The 21,294-nt window shown below is 40.5% G+C and overlaps 1 protein-coding gene across 4 annotated transcripts in view; it reads right to left on the bottom strand.

Annotated features, from left to right (window-relative positions):
• The window catches only part of atp11b (ATPase phospholipid transporting 11B), a 183,507-nt gene that overhangs the window by 24,986 nt on the left and 137,227 nt on the right, over positions 1-21,294 (bottom strand). For 3 of the 4 annotated variants that reach the window (XR_009816853.2, XM_061975516.2, XM_061975517.2), the window contains one exon: positions 3,086-3,249. Coding sequence is in view for 2 of the 4 variants with exons in the window: in XM_061975516.2 (XP_061831500.1) it covers positions 3,086-3,249 (164 nt within the window). In the remaining 2 variants the exon portion in view is untranslated. Of the gene's footprint in view, positions 1-3,085; positions 3,250-21,294 lie in introns of those variants that run through there. The other variant, XR_009816854.2, reaches the window with a different exon arrangement.

Below are 21,294 nucleotides of genomic sequence, written 5' to 3'. Positions count from 1 at the left end.
TTATCTCCATTCGGTGCCACACGCCCACACCATCAAAATGCCGAGGCAAAAATTTCCACATCAACACCGTATGAAAAAATTAGTGATTTTTTTTTGTTGTGATTTCCTTCTCTGCATGAAAGTTTAAAAGTAGCATATATTAATGCAGTATGAAGAAGAATGTTTTAATGTAGACATGCAAGCCTTGAAAGAAAATGTTGAAAATCAAGACTACATTTCCTGCAAATGGGTGCATTTCTACCCTATATTTTAACTTTAGATTTATTCTCATATCAAACTCTTTTGGCTGTCTTTTTGACACTTACATCCGGCGCCCCCCTCCACACCCTGGATTATAAATAATGTAAATAATTCAATGTGATTATCTTGTGTGATGACTGTATTATGATGATAGTATATATCTGTATCTTGAATCAATTTAAGTGGAACCCGACTTAAACAAGTTGAAAAACTTATTGGGGTGTTACCATTTAGTGGTCAATTGTACGGAATATGTACTTCACTGTGCAACCTACTAATAAAACTAATAAAAGTCTCAATCAATCAATCAAAACACATAGAATCATCATACTGCTGTGATTATATGCATCAAGTGTTCATTCAAGGCTAAGGCAAAATATCGAGATATACAAACAATTACACAAAGCGACTCAGTAAAGAATCTGGGTATTATCTTCGACCCAACTCTCTCGTTTGAGTCACACATTAAGAGTGTTACTAAAACGGCCTTCTTTCATCTCCGTAATATCGCTAAAATTCGTTCCATTTTGTCCACTAGCGACGCTGAGATCATTATTCATGCGTTCGTTACGTCTCGTCTCGATTACTGTAACGTATTATTTTCGGGTCTCCCTATGTCTAGCATTAAAAGATTACAGTTGGTACAAAATGCTGCTGCTAGACTTTTGACAAGAACAAGAAAGTTTGATCATATTACGCCTATACTGTATATACCTTTACATGCATATATACTTATATATATACCTATACTGGCTCACCTGCACTGGCTTCCTGTGCACTTAAGATGTGACTTTAAGGTTTTACTACTTACGTATAAAATACTACACGGTCTAGCTCCAGCCTATCTTGCCGATTGTATTGTACCATATGTCCCGGCAAGAAATCTGCGTTCAAAGAACTCCGGCTTATTAGTGATTCCCAGAGCCCAAAAAAAGTCTGCGGGCTATAGAGCGTTTTCTATTGGGGCTCCAGTACTATGGAATGCCCTCCCGGTAACAGTTAGAGATGCTACCTCAGTAGAAACATTTAAGTCCCATCTCAAAACTCATTTGTATACTCTAGCCTTTGAATAGCCCCCCTTTTTTTAGACCAGTTGATCTGCCGTTTCTTTTCTTTTCTCCTCTGCTCCCCCCTATCCCTTGTGGAAGGGGAGACACACAGATCCGGTGGCCATGGATGGGGTGCTGGCTGTCCGGGGTCGGGACCCGGGGTGGACCGCTCGCCTGTATATCGGTTGGGAACATCTCTGCGCTGCTGACCCGTCTCTGCTCGGGATGGTTTCCTGCTGACCCCACTGTGGACTGGACTCTTACTGTTATGCTGGATCCACTATGGACTGGACTCTCACAATATTATGTTAGACCCACTCGACATCCATTGCATTCGGTCTCCCTAGAGGGGGGGGTTACCCACATAGGCGGTCCTCTCCAAGGTTTCTCATAGTCATTCACATCGACGTCCCACTGGGGTGAGTTTTTCCTTGCCCTTATGTGGGCTGTACCGAGGATGTCGTTGTGGCTTGTGCAGCCCTTTGAGACACTTGTGATTTAGGGCTATATAAATAAACATTGATTGATTGATTGATTGATATCGTGTATCGCAATATGGCCTTAAAATATCGCAATATTAAAAAAAGGCCATATCGCTCAGCCCTAGTTCAATGATGCCATTTCTGTTTGTCATGTATAATTTTGTCTATTTTGTGTTTATCCTTGAATAAACAGGTCAGTTTCTTGTTACCAACCATTGTGTATTATTTAAAAACTCCCCTAATTCAGCTGGCTAGTCAAGAGTACTAAAACCCTTTTCAACATGATTCTGACAACTAAGTAGGCTAAATAACTTTACACTTTAATACATCAGTATCGGTAACGGTCGGTATCGGATCGGAAGTGCAAAAACAACATCGGTATCGGATCGGAAGTGCAAAAACCTGGATCGGGACATCCCTATACTGAACCAACAGATCTCACACAGAAACAGATAGCAAGGAGAAGAAAAAAAATCGTGTTTTCAACCCAGACTTAAAAATTAGACCCACACTGTACAATAATGTAATGGTGCATCCATTAAATCTGGCCACTGAAGTCCTGAATTTCAGTCACCAGTTGACAATATTTAGCCGGTGCTCTTGTAACGAGGTATTTGGAACGCAATCTAACCGTTGTAAATAAGTGTAATGTTACACATGCTGTATAGATTATGGAGTCATCTGTTAAAGTGCTTAATACGTGTCCCTGATAGGTGGCTCATCAGACCAACTCACTCATGAAATGGTATGAGGCAGAAACAATGGAGGCAAACATGACAGAGACCGAAGCATACGCTGTAAAGATACAGGGGGCATATACCAACAATAACTGCATGGCCGAAAGAGAAAATAGGTTATATAGTGTAATACTGAGGCCTAATGCATGCCTGCGTATTATGGCAGGTCCTATACTAGGAGTGGGCTGCCAGATATTCACATCAACATGCTTAAGTATGACCATCACAATCCACTATCATGTTGTGTATAATTAATTATTCTGGATGATACATGAGTGTGGCTATGGGTTAAAGCTTTCAGTTTGGTCTCCTCGCTACACTTAGTGGAATTATAGAAGTACAATTGTAATGCCATCAAGACGTACGCACTTTGTTTAAGTGCTCCTCCAGAGGCTTGTCCATCATATGCTTAACCTTATACTGGACCTGACCAGTAATCTTAGAACTGTAGCCACATTATGAACTGGAACGTTCAGGCCTGCAGACTGAATATTCAAAACCACGTGGCGGCGGCGGCGGTGGTGGACTTTCATCTTGACTGAAAATAATTTCTTGCCGTCGTCGTCGTCCTCCCCACCTGTTGTTGCGGCTGGATGTGTGGCAATGGTTGCCAGTGGTAGAGCACGGCCCGGTCATTTGCTCCAGGAGGTGGCCCAGGCGGGTACAGCCGCTCTGCCCATGTTGGTAGCAGCACAAGGACTCCACACAGCTGAGGGTCTGGGCCTGGGGGGCTGATAAAGGCTGGAGGGAGAGACATAGGTCAATGAGATGGAGGTTACATTAAAGATTAGTGTGAAAGGGAATAAGAACGGCATTTAGAGTAAAAAGTAGAGATGTCCTATAACTTTGTTGCCGATATCCGATATTGTCCAACTCTTAATTACCGATTCCAATATCAACCGATACCGATATACAGGTAAAAGCCAGTAAATTAGAATATTTTGAAAAACTTGATTTATTTCAGTAATTGCATTCAAAAGGTGTAACTTGTACATTATATTTATTCATTGCACACAGACTGATGCATTCAAATGTTTATTTCATTTAATTTTGATGATTTGAAGTGGCAACAAATGAAAATCCAAAATTCCGTGTGTCACAAAATTAGAATATTACTTAAGGCTAATACAAAAAAGGGATTTTTAGAAATGTTGGCCAACTGAAAAGTATGAAAATGAAAAATATGAGCATGTACAATACTCAATACTTGGTTGGAGCTCCTTTTGCCTCAATTACTGCGTTAATGCGGCGTGGCATGGAGTCGATGAGTTTCTGGCACTGCTCAGGTGTTATGAGAGCCCAGGTTGCTCTGATAGTGGCCTTCAACTCTTCTGCGTTTTTGGGTCTGGCATTCTGCATCTTCCTTTTCACAATACCCCACAGATTTTCTATGGGGCTAAGGTCAGGGGAGTTGGCGGGCCAATTTAGAACAGAAATACCATGGTCCATAAACCAGGCACGGGTAGATTTTGCGCTGTGTGCAGGCGCCAAGTCCTGTTGGAACTTGAAATCTCCATCTCCATAGAGCAGGTCAGCAGCAGGAAGCATGAAGTGCTCTAAAACTTGCTGGTAGACGGCTGCGTTGACCCTGGATCTCAGGAAACAGAGTGGACCGACACCAGCAGATGACATGGCACCCCAAACCATCACCCAACCATGCAAATTTTGCATTTCCTTTGGAAATCGAGGTCCCAGAGTCTGGAGGAAGACAGGAGAGGCACAGGATCCACGTTGCCTGAAGTCTAGTGTAAAGTTTCCACCATCAGTGATGGTTTGGGGTGCCATGTCATCTGCTGGTGTTGGTCGCTTATTCCCTTTGGGGTCGCTGGAGCCTATCTTAGCTACAATCGGGCGGAAGGCGGGGTACACCCTGGACAAGTTGCCCCCTCAGGGGCCAACACAGATAGACAGACAACATTCACACTCACATTCACACACTAGGGACCATTTAGTGTTGCCAATCAACCTATCCCCAGGTGCATGTCTTTGGAGGTGGGAGGTAGCCGGAGTACCCGCAGGGAACCCACGCAGTCACGGGGAGAACATGCAAACTCCACACAGAAAGATCCCGAAACCGGGATTGAACCCAAGACTACTCGGGACCTTCGTATTGTGAGGCAGACGCACTAACCCCTCTTCCACCGTGCTGCCCCGCCTGTGCATCGGTTGGGGATATCTCTGCGCTGCTGACCCGTCTCCGCTCGGGATGGACTGGACTCTCACTATTATGTTAGATCCACTATGGACTGGACTCTCACTATTATGTTAGATCCACTATGGACTGGACTCACACTATTATGTTAGATCCACTATGGACTGGACTCTCTCTATTATGTTAGATCCACTATGGACTGGACTCTCACTATTATGTTAGATCCACTATGGACTGGACTCTCACTATTATGTTAGATCCACTATGGACTGGACTCACACTATTATGTTAGATCCACTATGGACTGGACTCTCTCTATTATGTTAGATCCACTATGGACTGGACTCTCACTATTATGTTAGATCCACTATGGACTGGACTCTCACTATTATGTTAGATCCACTATGGACTGGACTCTCACACTATTATGTTAGATCCACTATGGACTGGACTCTCACATTATTATGTTAGATCCACTATGGACTGGACTCTCACACTATTATGTTAGATCCACTATGGACTGGACTCACACTATTATGTTAGATCCACTATGGACTGGACTTTCACTATTATGTTAGATCCACTATGGACTGGACTCACACTATTATGTTAGATCCACTATGGACTGGACTCCCTCTATTATGTTAGATCCACTATGGACTGGACTCTCACTATTATGTTAGATCCACTATGGACTGGACTCTCACTATTATGTTAGATCCACTATAGACTGGAGTCTCTCACTAATATGTTAGATCCACTATAGACTGGACTCTCTCACTATTATGTTAGATCCACTATGGACTGGACTCTCACTATTATGTTAGATCCACTATGGACTGGACTCTCACTATTATGTTAGATCCACTATGGACTGGACTCTCACTATTATGTTAGATCCACTATGGCCTGGACTCACACTATTATGTTAGATCCACTATGGACTGGACTCTCTCTATTATGTTAGATCCACTATGGACTGGACTCACACTATTATGTTAGATCCACTATGGACTGGACTCACACTATTATGTTAGATCCACTATGGACTGGACTCTCTCTATTATGTTAGATCCACTATGGACTGAACTCTCACTATTATGTTAGATCCCCTATGGACTGGACTCTCACACTATTATGTTAGATCCACTATGGACTGGACTCTCACTATTATGTTAGATCCACTATAGACTGGAGTCTCTCACTAATATGTTAGATCCACTATAGACTGGACTCTCTCACTATTATGTTAGATCCACTATGGACTGGACTTTCACTATTATGTTAGATCCACTATGGACTGGACTCTCACTATTATGTTAGATCCACTATGGACTGGACTCACACTATTATGTTAGATCCACTATGGACTGGACTCTCACAATATTATGTTAGATCTACTATGGACTGGACTCTCACACTATTATGTTAGATCCACTATGGACTGGACTCTCACTATTATGTTAGATCCACTATGGACTGGACTCTCACACTATTATGTTAGATCCACTATGGACTGGACTCTCACTATTATGTTAGATCCACTATGGACTGGACTCTCACTATTATGTTAGATCCACTATGGACTGGACTCTCTCTATTATGTTAGATCCACTATGGACTGGACTCTCACTATTATGTTAGATCCACTATGGACTGGACTCTCACTATCATGTTAGATCCACTATGGACTGGACTTTCACTATTATGTTAGATCCACTATGGACTGGACTCACACTATTATGTTAGATCCACTATGGACTGGACTCTCACTATCATGTTAGATCCACTATGGACCGGACTCTCACTATTATGTTAGATCCACTATGGACTGGACTCTCTCTATTATGTTAGATCCACTATGGACTGGACTCACACTATTATGTTAGATCCACTATAGACTGGACTCTCACACTATGATGTTAGATCCACTATGGACTGGACTCACACTATTATGTTAGATCCACTATGGACTGGACTCTCTCTATTATGTTAGATCCACTATGGACTAGACTCTCACCATTATGTTAGATCCACTATGGACTGGACTCTCACTATTATGTTAGATCCACTATGGACTGGCCTCTCTCTATTATGTTAGATCCACTATGGACTGGACTCTCTCTATTATGTTAGATCCACTATGGACTGGACTCTCACTATTATGTTAGATCCACTATGGACTGGACTCACACTATTATGTTAGATCCACTATGGACTGGACTCTCTCTATTATGTTAGATCCACTATGGACTGGACTCTCACTATTATGTTAGATGCACTATGGACTGGACTCACACTATTATGTTAGATCCACTATGGACTGGACTCTCACACTATTATGTTAGATCCACTAAGGACTGGACTCACACTATTATGTTAGATCCACTATGGACTGGACTCACACTATTATGTTAGATCCAGTATGGACTGGACTCTCACTATTATGTTAGATCCACTATGGACTGGACTCTCTCTATTATGTTTGACCCACTATGGACTGGACTCTCACTACTATGTTAGATCCACTATGGACTGGACTTTCACTATTATGTTAGATCCACTATGGACTGGACTCACACTATTATGTTAGATCCACTATGGACTGGACTCTCACACTATTATGTTAGATCCACTATGGACTGGACTCACACTATTATGTTAGATCCACTATGGACTGGACTCACACTATTATGTTAGATCCACTATGGACTGGACTTTCACTATTATGTTAGATCCACTATGGACTGGACTCACACTATTATGTTAGATCCACTACGGACTGGACTCTCACACTATTATGTTAGATCCACTATGGACTGGACTCACACTATTATGTTAGATCCACTATGGACTGGACTCTCACACTATTATGTTAGATCCACTATGGACTGGACTCACACTATTATGTTAGATCCACTATGGACTGGACTCACACTATTATGTTAGATCCACTATGGACTGGACTTTCACTATTATGTTAGATCCACTATGGACTGGACTCACACTATTATGTTAGATCCACTACGGACTGGACTCTCACACTATTATGTTAGATCCACTATGGACTGGACTCACACTATTATGTTAGATCCCCTATGGACTGGACTCTCACACTATTATGTTAGATCCACTATGGACTGGACTCTCACTATTATGTTAGATCCACTATGGACTGGACTCACACTATTATGTTAGATCCACTATGGACTGGACTTTCACGATATTATGCTAAACCCACTCGTCGTCCATTGCATCCGGTCTCCCCTAGAAGTGGGGGGTCCTCTCCAAGGTTTCTCATAGTCATTCATATTGACATCCCACTGGGTTGTGAGTTTTTCCTTGCCTTTTTGTGGGCTCTGAACCGAGGATGTCATCGTGGCTTGTGCAGCCCTTTGAGACACTTGTGATTTAGGGCTATATAAATAAACATTGATTGATTGATGAGTGAGTGACTTCAATAATAAATATGGCAGTGCCATGTTGGCATTTTTTTCCCCATAACTTGAGTTGATTTATTTTGGAAAACCTTGTTACATTGTTTAATGCATCTAGAGGGGCCAACAAAAATTAGGCATAATAATGTGTTAATTCCATGACTGTACAGGTAAAAGCCAGTAAATTAGAATATTTTGAAAAACTTGATTTATTTCAGTAATTGCATTCAAAAGGTGTAACTTGTACATTATATTTATTCATTGCACACAGACTGATGCATTCAAATGTTTATTTCATTTAATTTTGATGATTTGAAGTGGCAACAAATGAAAATCCAAAATTCCGTGTGTCACAAAATTAGAATATTACTTAAGGCTAATACAAAAAAGGGATTTTTAGAAATGTTGGCCAACTGAAAAGTATGAAAATGAAAAATATGAGCATGTACAATACTCAATACTTGGTTGGAGCTCCTTTTGCCTCAATTACTGCGTTAATGCGGCGTGGCATGGAGTCGATGAGTTTCTGGCACTGCTCAGGTGTTATGAGAGCCCAGGTTGCTCTGATAGTGGCCTTCAACTCTTCTGCGTTTTTGGGTCTGGCATTCTGCATCTTCCTTTTCACAATACCCCACAGATTTTCTATGGGGCTAAGGTCAGGGGAGTTGGCGGGCCAATTTAGAACAGAAATACCATGGTCCGTAAACCAGGCACGGGTAGATTTTGCGCTGTGTGCAGGCGCCAAGTCCTGTTGGAACTTGAAATCTCCATCTCCATAGAGCAGGTCAGCAGCAGGAAGCATGAAGTGCTCTAAAACTTGCAGGTAGACGGCTGCGTTGACCCTGGATCTCAGGAAACAGAGTGGACCGACACCAGCAGATGACATGGCACCCCAAACCATCACCCAACCATGCAAATTTTGCATTTCCTTTGGAAATCGAGGTCCCAGAGTCTGGAGGAAGACAGGAGAGGCAAAGGATCCACGTTGCCTGAAGTCTAGTGTAAAGTTTCCACCATCAGTGATGGTTTGGGGTGCCATGTCATCTGCTGGTGTCGGTCCACTCTGTTTCCTGAGATCCAGGGTCAACGCAGCCGTCTACCAGCAAGTTTTAGAGCACTTCATGCTTCCTGCTGCTGACCTGCTCTATGGAGATGGAGATTTCAAGTTCCAACAGGACTTGGCGCCTGCACACAGCGCAAAATCTACCCGTGCCTGGTTTACAGACCATGGTATTTCTGTTCTAAATTGGCCCGCCAACTCCCCTGACCTCAGCCCCATAGAAAATCTGTGGGGTATTGTGAAAAGGAAGATGCAGAATGCCAGACCCAAAAACGCAGAAGAGTTGAAGGCCACTATCAGAGCAACCTGGGCTCTCATAACACCTGAGCAGTGCCAGAAACTCATCGACTCCATGCCACGCCGCATTAACGCAGTAATTGAGGCAAAAGGAGCTCCAACCAAGTATTGAGTATTGTACATGCTCATATTTTTCATTTTCATACTTTTCAGTTGGCCAACATTTCTAAAAATCCCTTTTTTGTATTAGCCTTAAGTAATATTCTAATTTTGTGACACACGGAATTTTGGATTTTCATTTGTTGCCACTTCAAATCATCAAAATTAAATGAAATAAACATTTGAATGCATCAGTCTGTGTGCAATGAATAAATATAATGTACAAGTTACACCTTTTGAATGCAATTACTGAAATAAATCAAGTTTTTCAAAATATTCTAATTTACTGGCTTTTACCTGTATATATCGGTATCGGTTGATATCGGAATGGGTAATTAAAAGTTGGACAATATCGTAATATCGGATATCGGCAAAAAAAGCCATTATCGGACATCTCTAGTAAAAATGAAGGAATTAAAGAGCAGAGTAGATAAAGCGAGGGAAAAATTCATCAGCAACACAACTCCAATTGTCATAGTCAAACACAAAAGGAGGTATAAACAACTAGTCAGCTAGATGACACAATACATGCTGTCAAGGGACAACATTCAAAGCATGCAATGGGACTAGAATGGTAAAAAAAAAATCTATTCCAAAAAGCCACAAGAGCTGCAAACAAAGATTAAGAATAAAGACATGACTTCAAAAACCACCTAAATAAATCCCTCTGACAATCAGTAAAAATAATGACTTGACAAAGTAAGATAAATGTCTACCTTTCCTATTCACCTCTTTAGTGAGATATATAGCCTTGGCTGCATCATTTATCTCACAGCAGCGAGTCCATGCATGGCATTTTAACATGGATGCACAGTGAGACCGAGATTAGCTGTGGCAGAAATGCCTCTAAAAGCTCAGTGCAGGTCAACTTGTCATAGCTGTGATCCATCACTCACAATCTGATCCATATTCCCCATCAAAAAACTAACCATGAGCAAGGCCAGTGAGTCATAGGAGCCATTTATGTAACTTTCTGCCAGCTATATACAAAATCCAAAACCAGAGACGTTGTCACGTTGTATAAATGGTAAATAAAAACAGAATACAATGATTTGCAAATCCTTTTCAACCTATTTTCAATTGAATAGACTGCAAAGACAAGATACTCAACGTTCGAACTGGAAAACCTTATTTTTTTTTCCAAATATTAGCTCATTTGGAATTTGATGCCTGCGACCTGTTTCAAAAAAGCTGGCACAAGTGGCAAAAAAAAAGACTGAGAAATTTGAAGAATGCAAGACTTACCGTATTTTCCGCACTATTAGCCGCACCTAAAAACCACAAATTTACTCAAAAGCTGACAGTGCGGCTTATAACCCGGTGCGCTTTATATATGGATTAATATTAAGATTCATTTTCATAAAGTTTCGGTCTCGCAACTACGGTAAACAGCCGCCATCTTTTTTCCCCGTAGAAGAGGAAGTGCTTCTTCTTCTACGCAAGCAACCGCCAAGGTAAGCACCCGCCCCCATAGAAGAGGAAGCGCTTCTTCTTCTACTGTAAGCAACCACCCGCCCGCGTAGAAGAAGAAGAAGAAGCGCGCGGATATTACGTTTCATTTCCTTTGTGTGTTTACATCTGTAAAGACCACAAAATGGCTCCTACTAAGCGACAGGTTTCCGGTTCATGAAAAGACGCAATCTCTCCATCCGCACACGGACTACTATTTCGCAGCAACTGCCTAAAGACTTTCAAGAAAAGCTGGCTACTTTCCGTGCATATTGTAAAAACAAGATAGCTGAAAAAAAGATCCGGCCAGAGAACATTATCAACATGGACGAGGTTCCACTGACTTTTGATATTCCTGTGAACCGCACTGTGGATACAACGGGAGCACGTACGGTGAATATTCGCACCACAGGGAATGAGAAGTCATCCTTCACTGTGGTTCTAGCTTGCCATGCTAATGGCCAGAAACTTCCACCCATGGTGATATTCAAAAGGAAGACCTTGCCAAAAGAGACCTTTCCAGCCGGCGTCATCATAAAAGCTAACTCGAAGGGATGGATGGATGAAGAAAAGATGAGCGAGTGGTTAAGGTAAGTTTACGCGAAGAGGCCGGGTGGCTTTTTTCACGCAGCTCCGTCCATGTTGATATACGACTCCATGCGCGCCCACATCACGCTGGTTTTTAATATATTATTAAAGTTTGACTGACCTATCTGACTGTTTTTTTGACATTCCTTTAGCGCAGTTAGATGCGGCTTATAACACGGGGCGGCTTATAGGTGGACAAAGTTTTGAAATATGCCGTTCATTGAAGGCGCGGCTTATAACCCAGGGCGGCTTATGGTGCGGAAAATACGGTATTTGGAACATCCCACAGGTGAACAGGCTAGTTGGGAACAGGTGGGTGCCATGATTGGGTATAAAAGCAGCTTCCATGAAATGCTCAGTCATTCACAAACAAGGACGGGGCGAGGGTCACCACTTTGTGAACAAATGCGTGAGCAAATTGTCGAACAGTTTAAGAACAACATTTCTCAACCAGCTATTGCAAGAAATTTAGGGATTTCACCATCTACGGTCCGTAATATCATCAAAAAGAATCTGGAGAAATTACTGCACGTAAACGATGATATTAGGGACCTGCATCAAAAAGCGCCATCAGTGTGTAAAGGATATCACCACATGGGCACAGGAACACTTCAGAAAACCACTGTCAGTAACTACAGTTGGTCGCTACATCTGTAAGTGCAAGTTAAAACTCTACTATTGTTGGGGGGCGGCATGGCGTAGTGGGTAGAGCAACCGTGCCAGAAACCTGAGGGTTGCAGGTTCGCTCCCCGCCTCTTACCATCCAAAAAAAAATCGCTGCCGTTGTGTCCTTGGGCGGGACACTTCACCCTTTGCCCCCGGTGCCACTCACACCGGTGAATTGAATGATGAATGATAGGTGGTGGTCGGAGGGGCCGTTGGCGCAAATTGCAGCCACGCTTCCGTCAGTCTACCCCAGGGCAGCTGTGGCTATGAAAGTAGCTTACCACCACCAGGTGTGAACGAATGATGGGTTCTACATGTAAAGCGACTTTGGGTACTTAGAAAAGCGCTATATAAATCCCAGTTATTATTATTACTATGCAAAGCGAAAGCCATTTATCAACAACACCCAGAAATGCCGCCGGCTGCGCTGGGCCCGAGTCCATCGAGGATGGACCGTTGCAAAGTTTAAAAGTGTTCTGTGGTCTGACGAGTCCACATTTCAAATAGTTTTTGGAAACTGTGGATGTGGTGTCCTTTGGAAAAAAGAGGAAAAGAACCACCCGGACTGTTAAGAGACGGAAAGTTGAAAAGCCAGAATCTGTGATGGTATGGGGGTGTATTACTGCCCAAAGCATGGGTAACTTACACATGTGTGAAGGCACCATTGATGCTGAAAGGTACATACAGGTTTTGGAGCAACATATGTTGCCATCCAAGCAACGTCTTTTTCACGGACGCCCCTGCTTATTTCAGCAAGACAATGCCAAGCCACAATCTGCACGTGTTACAACAGCGTGGCTTCGTAGTAAAAGAGTGCGGGTACTAGACTGGCCTGCCTGTAGTCCAGACATGTCTCCCATTGAAAATGTGTGGCACATTATGAAGCCTAAAATACCATAACGAAGACCCCCGGACTGTTGAACAACTTAAGCTGTACATCAAGCAAGAATGGGAAAGAATTCCACCTGAAAAGCTTCAAAAATGTGTCTCCTCAGTTCCCAAATGTTTACTGACTGTTGTTAAAAGGAAAGGCCATGTAACACAGTGGTAAAAATGCCAACTTTTTTGCAATGTGTTGCTGCCATGAAATTCTAAGTTAATGATTATTTGCAAACAAAAATTAAGTTTCTCAGTACGAACATTAAGTATCTTGTCTTTGCAGTCTATTCAATTGAATATAAGTTGAAAAAGATTTGTATTCTGTTTTTATTTACGAATTACACAACGTGCCAACTTCACTGGTTTTAACTTTTGTAAGTAATGGATGCGTGTTGGATAGTTTTTTAGATAATAGAACATTTATACTCCTCTACACTGACTATGGTAAATAAATACCGTATGATAATAGGGTTTTTGAGGCATTGTCTATCATAAGTTAACGATCTAGCGCAGGGGTGCTCACACTTTTTCTGCAGGCGAGCTACTTTTCCATTGATCAAGTCGTGGGGATCTACCTCATTCATATATATAATTTATATTTACTTATTTATGAAATATATGTTTTTGTTAACAAGTTAAAAGTGTTTAATGATAATGCAAGCATGTTTAACACATATAGTTAATATTGTTAATACATTAAAGGTGTTTAATGATAACACAAGTATGTTTAATACATATAGTTAATATTGTTAAGTTAAAGGTGTTTAAAGATAATGCAAGTATGTTAAACACATATAGTTAAAATTGTTAACAAGTTAAAGGTGTTTAAAGATAATACAAGCATGTTTAACACATATAGTTAATATTGTTAACAAGTTAAAGGTGGTTAAAAATAATACAAGCATGTTTAACACAAATAGTTAATATTGTTAACAACTTAAAGGTGTTTAAAGATAATACAAGCATGTTTAACACAAATAGTTAATATTGTTAACAAGTTAAAGGTGGTTAAAGATAATACAAGCATGTTTAACACATATAGATTCCTTTCTTTCATGACGACAAGAATATAAGTTGGTGTATTACCTGATTGTGATGACTTGCATTGATTGGAATCAGACAGTGGTGATGATAACGTCCGCATTTTCGAATGGAGGAGAAAAAAAAGTCCTCCTTTCTGTCCAATACCACATGAAAGTGGTTGGTTTTTGGCATCGTATTTGTCCAGCTTCCGTACTCCTTTGTATACACTTTACAAGAAATACATTGTCGGCAAACTCCGTAGCTTGCTAGCTTGTGCACGCCAGCTTTCTGAGACTCTTATTTTGGTAGCGCAGGCAGGATGAAGCAGAGCTTTTACTGTGCAACTGTGCAGTCGGTCTTTGGAGTTTTGACGACAGGTACGGCGCCAGAGTCTGTTGAAATAAAGTGTTTCTCGCCTTCCAGTCGGTCATTTTAATGAGCTGGCAGCAGCCAGCGTCATCTCAGAAGACCCTCGGGTGCCGTGAATGTCAATCAAGTGACGAAAGTGACGTCATAGTGAAGATTTATGATCGCTCATTTTTAGGACTATTTTTTTAATGCCTGGCTGGTGATCGACTGACACACCCTCCGAGATCGACCGGTAGATCGCGATCGACGTAATGAGCACCCCTGACCTAGCGCAAAGACTTTCTTCACATGAACAGACATGGCTTATGACAGTACAAATTCAAGAAAATACAACAAACCGTATCTTTAAATGACAAACATAGAGCAAATTGACACTAAATGCACAAACTAGTGAACATAAGCAGTAAATGTCCATCAATTCTGTTAATCCTCACTCAAAGCTTTGAATTCATCTGGGAAACAGCAATCAGTTATCAAATGCATGCGGGCTTGGGATTGAAAATCGGAGCTAACTGTATACAAATTGAGAACCCCAACAACCGGAAATATTACTGACAAATGACTGTGTCAAGTAAGAATTATAAGGGTTCTTTGGAAGGGCTTGTTAACTGGTCAAGGGAAATGGTCATTTCACGACACCACTGCCTAATCAAAGTCATTCAAGAGTTTTTAGTCCCAAATACAGCGCCGTGATAAACTTGCTGTGTTGAGGCCTACTTCAGAAAACATTGAAAATGAAAACATTGACGACTTACAAAGACAATACATGGATCAGTCAATAGGGAGTAGAGCCTCAACATAGGCAACACAGGAAAATACGCATTTCAGCGTTCCACAAGCATTACTAAATCGAAAAGAAATAATTAAAAAATAGGAAAGCGTGAACTAAGACCAGGCCTGTTTAACCATGATTGAGTAGACCGTGACATGGTCAGTGATAGCAGGTGCAAGTATTTATTAATGGTGAGGTGGTTAGGCTTAATCATGATGAGTTGAACCCATTCAATCATCCATACTGAATGGTTGTCACCATGCCAGACCCTTTTACGAGCCACATTACACATCAAATTAAAAGGGACGGGCTAACAAGCATGGGAGGACGACTGATGAAGCAGACTTCACAATTAAATGCAGTTTAAGGGTGCATACAAGTTGGTTGGTTTACAAGTGCAGTCGGAATGATCTAGAGCAAGGGTCGGCAACCTCAGCTTCCTTCTTGTGGCCCCTTAATGACCTGATTTACTAAAAGTTTGCATGTACTAAAACGTGTGCAAACCTGATAGCACACAGTCAATGCTTATTTTAAATGTGACCAAGACACAGGAAATGGTTTTGGATCCGAGGAAAGTGACTGACCATGAGCCAGTGGTCATCAAAAATCAGGAAATCACCCAGGTATCCTCATATAAATATTTAGGGGTTCATATTGATAATCTTCTCTGCTGGAAGACACATATTGACAAACTGTGCAATAGACTGCAACAGAGGCTATATTTTTTGCGAAGATTAAGATTGTACGGCGTAAGCAGCCATATCATGATGATTTTCTACCGTGCCATTGTAGAGAGCATCATTAGATACGGGATCACCTCATGGTTTGGCAACCTAACCGTTAAGCTAAAAAGCAAACTGGCCGGCATGCATAAAACGGCAATGAAAATCGTAGGGAGGAAAGAATATGAGCCTATACAGAGCATCTATGAGCAGGCAGTTAGGAAAAAAGCTAAGAAAATTATTTCCAACTCACAACACCCACTCTTTCCTGAATATGGAACCCTGCCATCAGGGAGAAGACTCCGGGTCCCACTATGCAAATCTAACCGCCTTAAATTATCATTTGTTCCAGCCTCCATTAAGCTGACCAACAATGTGCAATAGAATTTTAATACATAGGTTAGCACTTTTTTAGCACATAGCACTTTAGCACATAGCACTTTAGAACTAAGCACTTTAGCACACAGCACTTTATCCATGAGCTCTAGTGCAATGCACATTGGTACTTTATCTTTATCTCCATACTGTAGATTTTATGCCTACATCAAAGTGCCACCTATGTCTATCAAGCTCCATGTTCTGATGTTTAAATGTTAGTTGTATGGTTGTGGTTGTGTCTGTGCTTGTGTTTTTGTTCTGTTGTTTTTGGGTATGTTAAGAAAGCAATGATGCACTGTGCCCAAGACAAATTTCCCCGCGGGGACAATAAAGTTGAACCTTGAACCTTGAATGCTGATCTACTAAACCTGTGCAAAGTGGATTGCGTCTATTAAGTGAGCAGAATAAGGCGTGCAATACATTTTGTTTCATTACTTCATTAATATGCAAAACAAATCATCAAAACGCCCACAGTACTGGGAGGAGAAAATGCAAATATAATTCTTTAGCATGCTGAATGTGTTTTTTTATCAACACTCATCATCGTTTTGCGAGTACTATTTTGTGTTTTATTTAGCACGTGTCAAAAGGACATGCAAACTGACAATTCCGCACTTATACGCAGGATCGGTGCTCGCGCTGAAAACAAAACAAAAAAAACAATGTACAGAGAATCCTCTATCCTACGTGTGTGTGTCAACATTTTGGACGGTCAGAAATAAAAAATGTTAGACATATTGAGAAATTTTTATAAATTATTTTATAGCTGCTGGATGGCTTTTGCATGAAAATCAATCCAATTGATGCACTTGTGTTTGCTGACTTTTTATTTTATTTTATTTTTTTCGGAAATATATAACTATCATATATCTCCAACATGAAAAGACGTCTTTCATTGTGCATTTTCTTGGGTTTCAGTCATTCCAGACTTGCGCACGGAATTAAGTGTCAGTGTTATCTAGATTGCGATTAAGAAAGGGTGTTACAGATTACAGCACACACAGACTTGCGCACAGAATTAAGTGTCAGTGTTATCTAGATTGCGATTAAGAAAGGGTGTTACAAGTGTTATTATAGCACACACAGACTTGCGCACAGATTTAAGTGTCAGTGTTATCTAGATTGCGATTAAAAAAAGGGTGTTACGGATAACATGAATGTACAGAAAATGATCGCGTGCGATCATTTAATAAGGCGGTCTGCACCACTTGCACACGCACTGTTCGTAGATCACATGCAACACACCCACTGATAGTACACGCTATTTTCTTTTTTGCGCACGATGTTTTCAGGCCCTAAGTGTTTGCAATCTGAGCTTCAGCGATTGTGTGTGGACGGTTAAAACCGTTTTAGGATGGTATTATACAAAATGTGCCACATTATCTCCTGTTATTAAATCTTATTTAACAACAGAACACGCTTCCGGGTGCCTTGCAATGTGCACAGGCTATTAAAAAAATATATATTTATGATTTTACAAGGGCTCTGTTTACGTGTGGGCTGATTTGAAAGAAAATGTACATATCGTTGCAGTAACATCGCACTACACTGTGGTTGTTTTTTCATTTTTATTTTGGACAAAATGTGCAGCCGATAAATGTGTTTTTATGTGAACAGACGTTTTTTTTTGCAAACATTTTTAAATGGGCTGTTTGCAGCATTTACACAGATGCTTAGAGGGCGCCAACTTTCCAATGTATTTAACAGAGCATACCCCGCCCTCTCGCGGCTTCTTGTACGTAATGACGTAATTACGTACGTACGAAACACATGCACGCACAGCTGTCATTGAATGTATATTCTATCATAACAACAACATGACTACAAATTGTTCCTTGCTTCTCTTGGACTGCTTCTGTATGTGCGCACGCACTACCTGCATTTTATTTTGGTCGGTAAAAAAATGTATTACGCAAACTTTGTAATTCTCAAACAAATGTGTTCTGCTAATAATAATAATAATAATATAGTTTATTTGTAAAAAGCACTTTACATTGAGCAAACAACTTCAAAGTGCTACAGTGTATAAATAAAAAGATAATAAAAATAAAAACTAGAACTCGCACGCATATATCTAAAAAAAGGCTTTTTTAAAAAGAAGGGTTTTTAAGCCTTTTTTTTAAAAAGCATTCACAGTCTGCGGTGCCCTCAAGTGGTCAGGGAGAGCGTTCCACAGACTTGGAGCGGCGGAGCAGAGTGCTAAACCACTAATGGTATCATAAGCTAACCAATCCACTTTATTCATATAGCACATTTAAACAACAAAAATGTTTCCAAAGTGCTGCACAAAAATATTAAAAACAAGATTCAAATACTATCCTTAGCTCCACCAATGACTAAATAAAAACAAAATAAATAAATATAAAAATAACCGGTGGTGGTTATGTTTTTTGCTTTGAAAAATCTTACTGTGAGGAAGTTGCAAACAGCACCTTCGACATCTGAAAAGAGGAAATGTGCATTTTTGAGAGTTTTGTCATTTCCGATGCCCGTAAATGTGTACAAACTGAGACCCGACTGATGATTGGATGAGCACGAGGAAGGCAAAGGAAAAGGAAGGGGGACCCCTTGTGTGGTAAGAGACTGCTGCACACTCAAGACGTTGGCTTCTTGAGCCAACTATCAGTTTTAGGAAAAATACTTTGACAAAGTAATTAATTACAGTTAAAATCCCCCCCAAAATAATGTAATTACTAATGGAATTACTCTGTATTAGATGCAATTAATTAATAGGGAAAGTAAGTAGAGTGTAGGAGTGTGTGCCTTTAAAAGGTGGTGCCTGTTGCAAGACGACGTCGGAGAATAGCCCAGCATTCATAGTCTGCAGGGTCAGTTACTGACTGGAAGGAGATTTTTGCTGACAGCAGCTTCTGTAGTGTCCACTGATAGTTAATAAAGCAATTGAACTTGCGTTAATGGCTATGTCTCTCCTTGTCCACAAACGTTGTATTCGAGGATTACATTATTTACAACCGCGTTGAAATTGTTCATTATTTCCCCATGGTAGTGGTAGTCATTGTGTGTATCTGTCATGGCAGTTGCTTGCACTACACTGTTCAAAAACAAGAAAAAAAAATTCAAAAATTAGGGGCATTTTATTTGAACTAAGCAAAATTATCTGCCAATAGAACAAGAAAATTTGGCTTGTCAAGACTTTCCAAAACAAGTTTATTAATTAGCTAACCTCAATGAACCCAAAAATACCTTAAAATAAGTATATTCTCACTAATAACAACTGTACTACTATACGAGTATGTATTTTCTATTGTTTCATTGAAAATAAAACAGCAAAGTCCATTTGGCTGTCATCTGTTTTAATCCATCCATCCATTTTCTACCGTTTGTCCCTTTCGGGGTCGCTGGAGCCTATCTCAGCTGCATTCGGGCGGAAGGTGTATGAGACACAATTGTGTCAAAGTCATGATTTTTTTTTTTCATCCTTGAAATAAGAAATTATTACTTTAAAAAAGTAGTTTTATACTTGAGAGTGTTGATGACACAGCTTTGCAACAGTTGATATTCTAGTTTCAAGCATGTTTTACTCAATATATGTCATCAAATCTCAGCAACAAGCTGTAATATCTTACTGAGATCATTTAGGACCAAAACACTTAAAACAAGTAAAACAGTCTAACATAAAATCTGCTTAGTGAGAAGAATTATCTTATCAGACAGAAAATAAGCAAATATCACCTTTATTTGAGATATTTAATCTTACTTAGATTTCAGTTTTTGCAGTGTAGTACAGAGCTGCTGTACTTGATGAAGTGAACTCACCGGGACACTTTCTTGTTGACATCAACACGACCACTTCAAAAGTAGCGTGCCACGTTACATCAGACGTATCGGTAACTGCGTTGTAATTATATAGAAAAGTATCGACGTTAGTAACGCCATAATTTATTAACAGCATTATTCCAAACACGGACCGTGAATGTACCAAAAAAACAAAAATAGTCTAGTTCTGCATGGATTAATTCCTTTGTCTGTAAAATACAATTAAAAAAAGATTACAAATTTTAAAGGTCTATAAATTGCGGCTCCAGATTATTTTTCTTTGATGGAATAGAGCAGGCCTGGGCAATAATTTTGACTCGGGGGCCAAATTTAGAAACAAAAATGTGTCTGGGGGCCAGTATATCTACAGGTAAAAGCCAGTAAATTAGAATATTTTGAAAAACTTGATTTATTTCAGTAATTGCATTCAAAAGGTGTAACTTGTACATTATATTTATTCATTGCACACAGACTGATGCATTCAAATGTTTATTTCATTTAATTTTGATGATTTGAAGTGGCAACAAATGAAAATCCAAAATTCCGTGTGTCACAAAATTAGAATATTACTTAAGGCTAATACAAAAAAGGGATTGTTAGAAATGTTGGCCAACTGAAAAGTATGAAAATGAAAAATATGAGCATGTACAATACTCAATACTTGGTTGGAGCTCCTTTTGCCTCAATTACTGCGTTAATGCGGCGTGGCATGGAGTCGATGAGTTTCTGGCACTGCTCAGGTGTTATGAGAGCCCAGGTTGCTCTGATAGTGGCCTTCAACTCTTCTGCGTTTTTGGGTCTGGCATTCTGCATCTTCCTTTTCACAATACCCCACAGATTTTCTATGGGGCTAAGGTCAGGGGAGTTGGCGGGCCAATTTAGAACAGAAATACCATGGTCCGTAAACCAGGCACGGGTAGATTTTGCGCTGTGTGCAGGCGCCAAGTCCTGTTGGAACTTGAAATCTCCATCTCCATAGAGCAGGTCAGCAGCAGGAAGCATGAAGTGCTCTAAAACTTGCTGGTAGACGGCTGCGTTGACCCTGGATCTCAGGAAACAGAGTGGACCGACACCAGCAGATGACATGGCACCCCAAACCATCACTGATGGTGGAGACT

Source organism: Nerophis lumbriciformis, linkage group LG14, assembly GCF_033978685.3.
Source record: "Nerophis lumbriciformis linkage group LG14, RoL_Nlum_v2.1, whole genome shotgun sequence".
In the NCBI taxonomy this organism is placed as follows: Eukaryota; Metazoa; Chordata; class Actinopteri; order Syngnathiformes; family Syngnathidae; genus Nerophis; species Nerophis lumbriciformis.
Note: the sequence above shows the minus strand (reverse complement) of the source record. Positions and strands in the feature narration are given on the sequence as shown.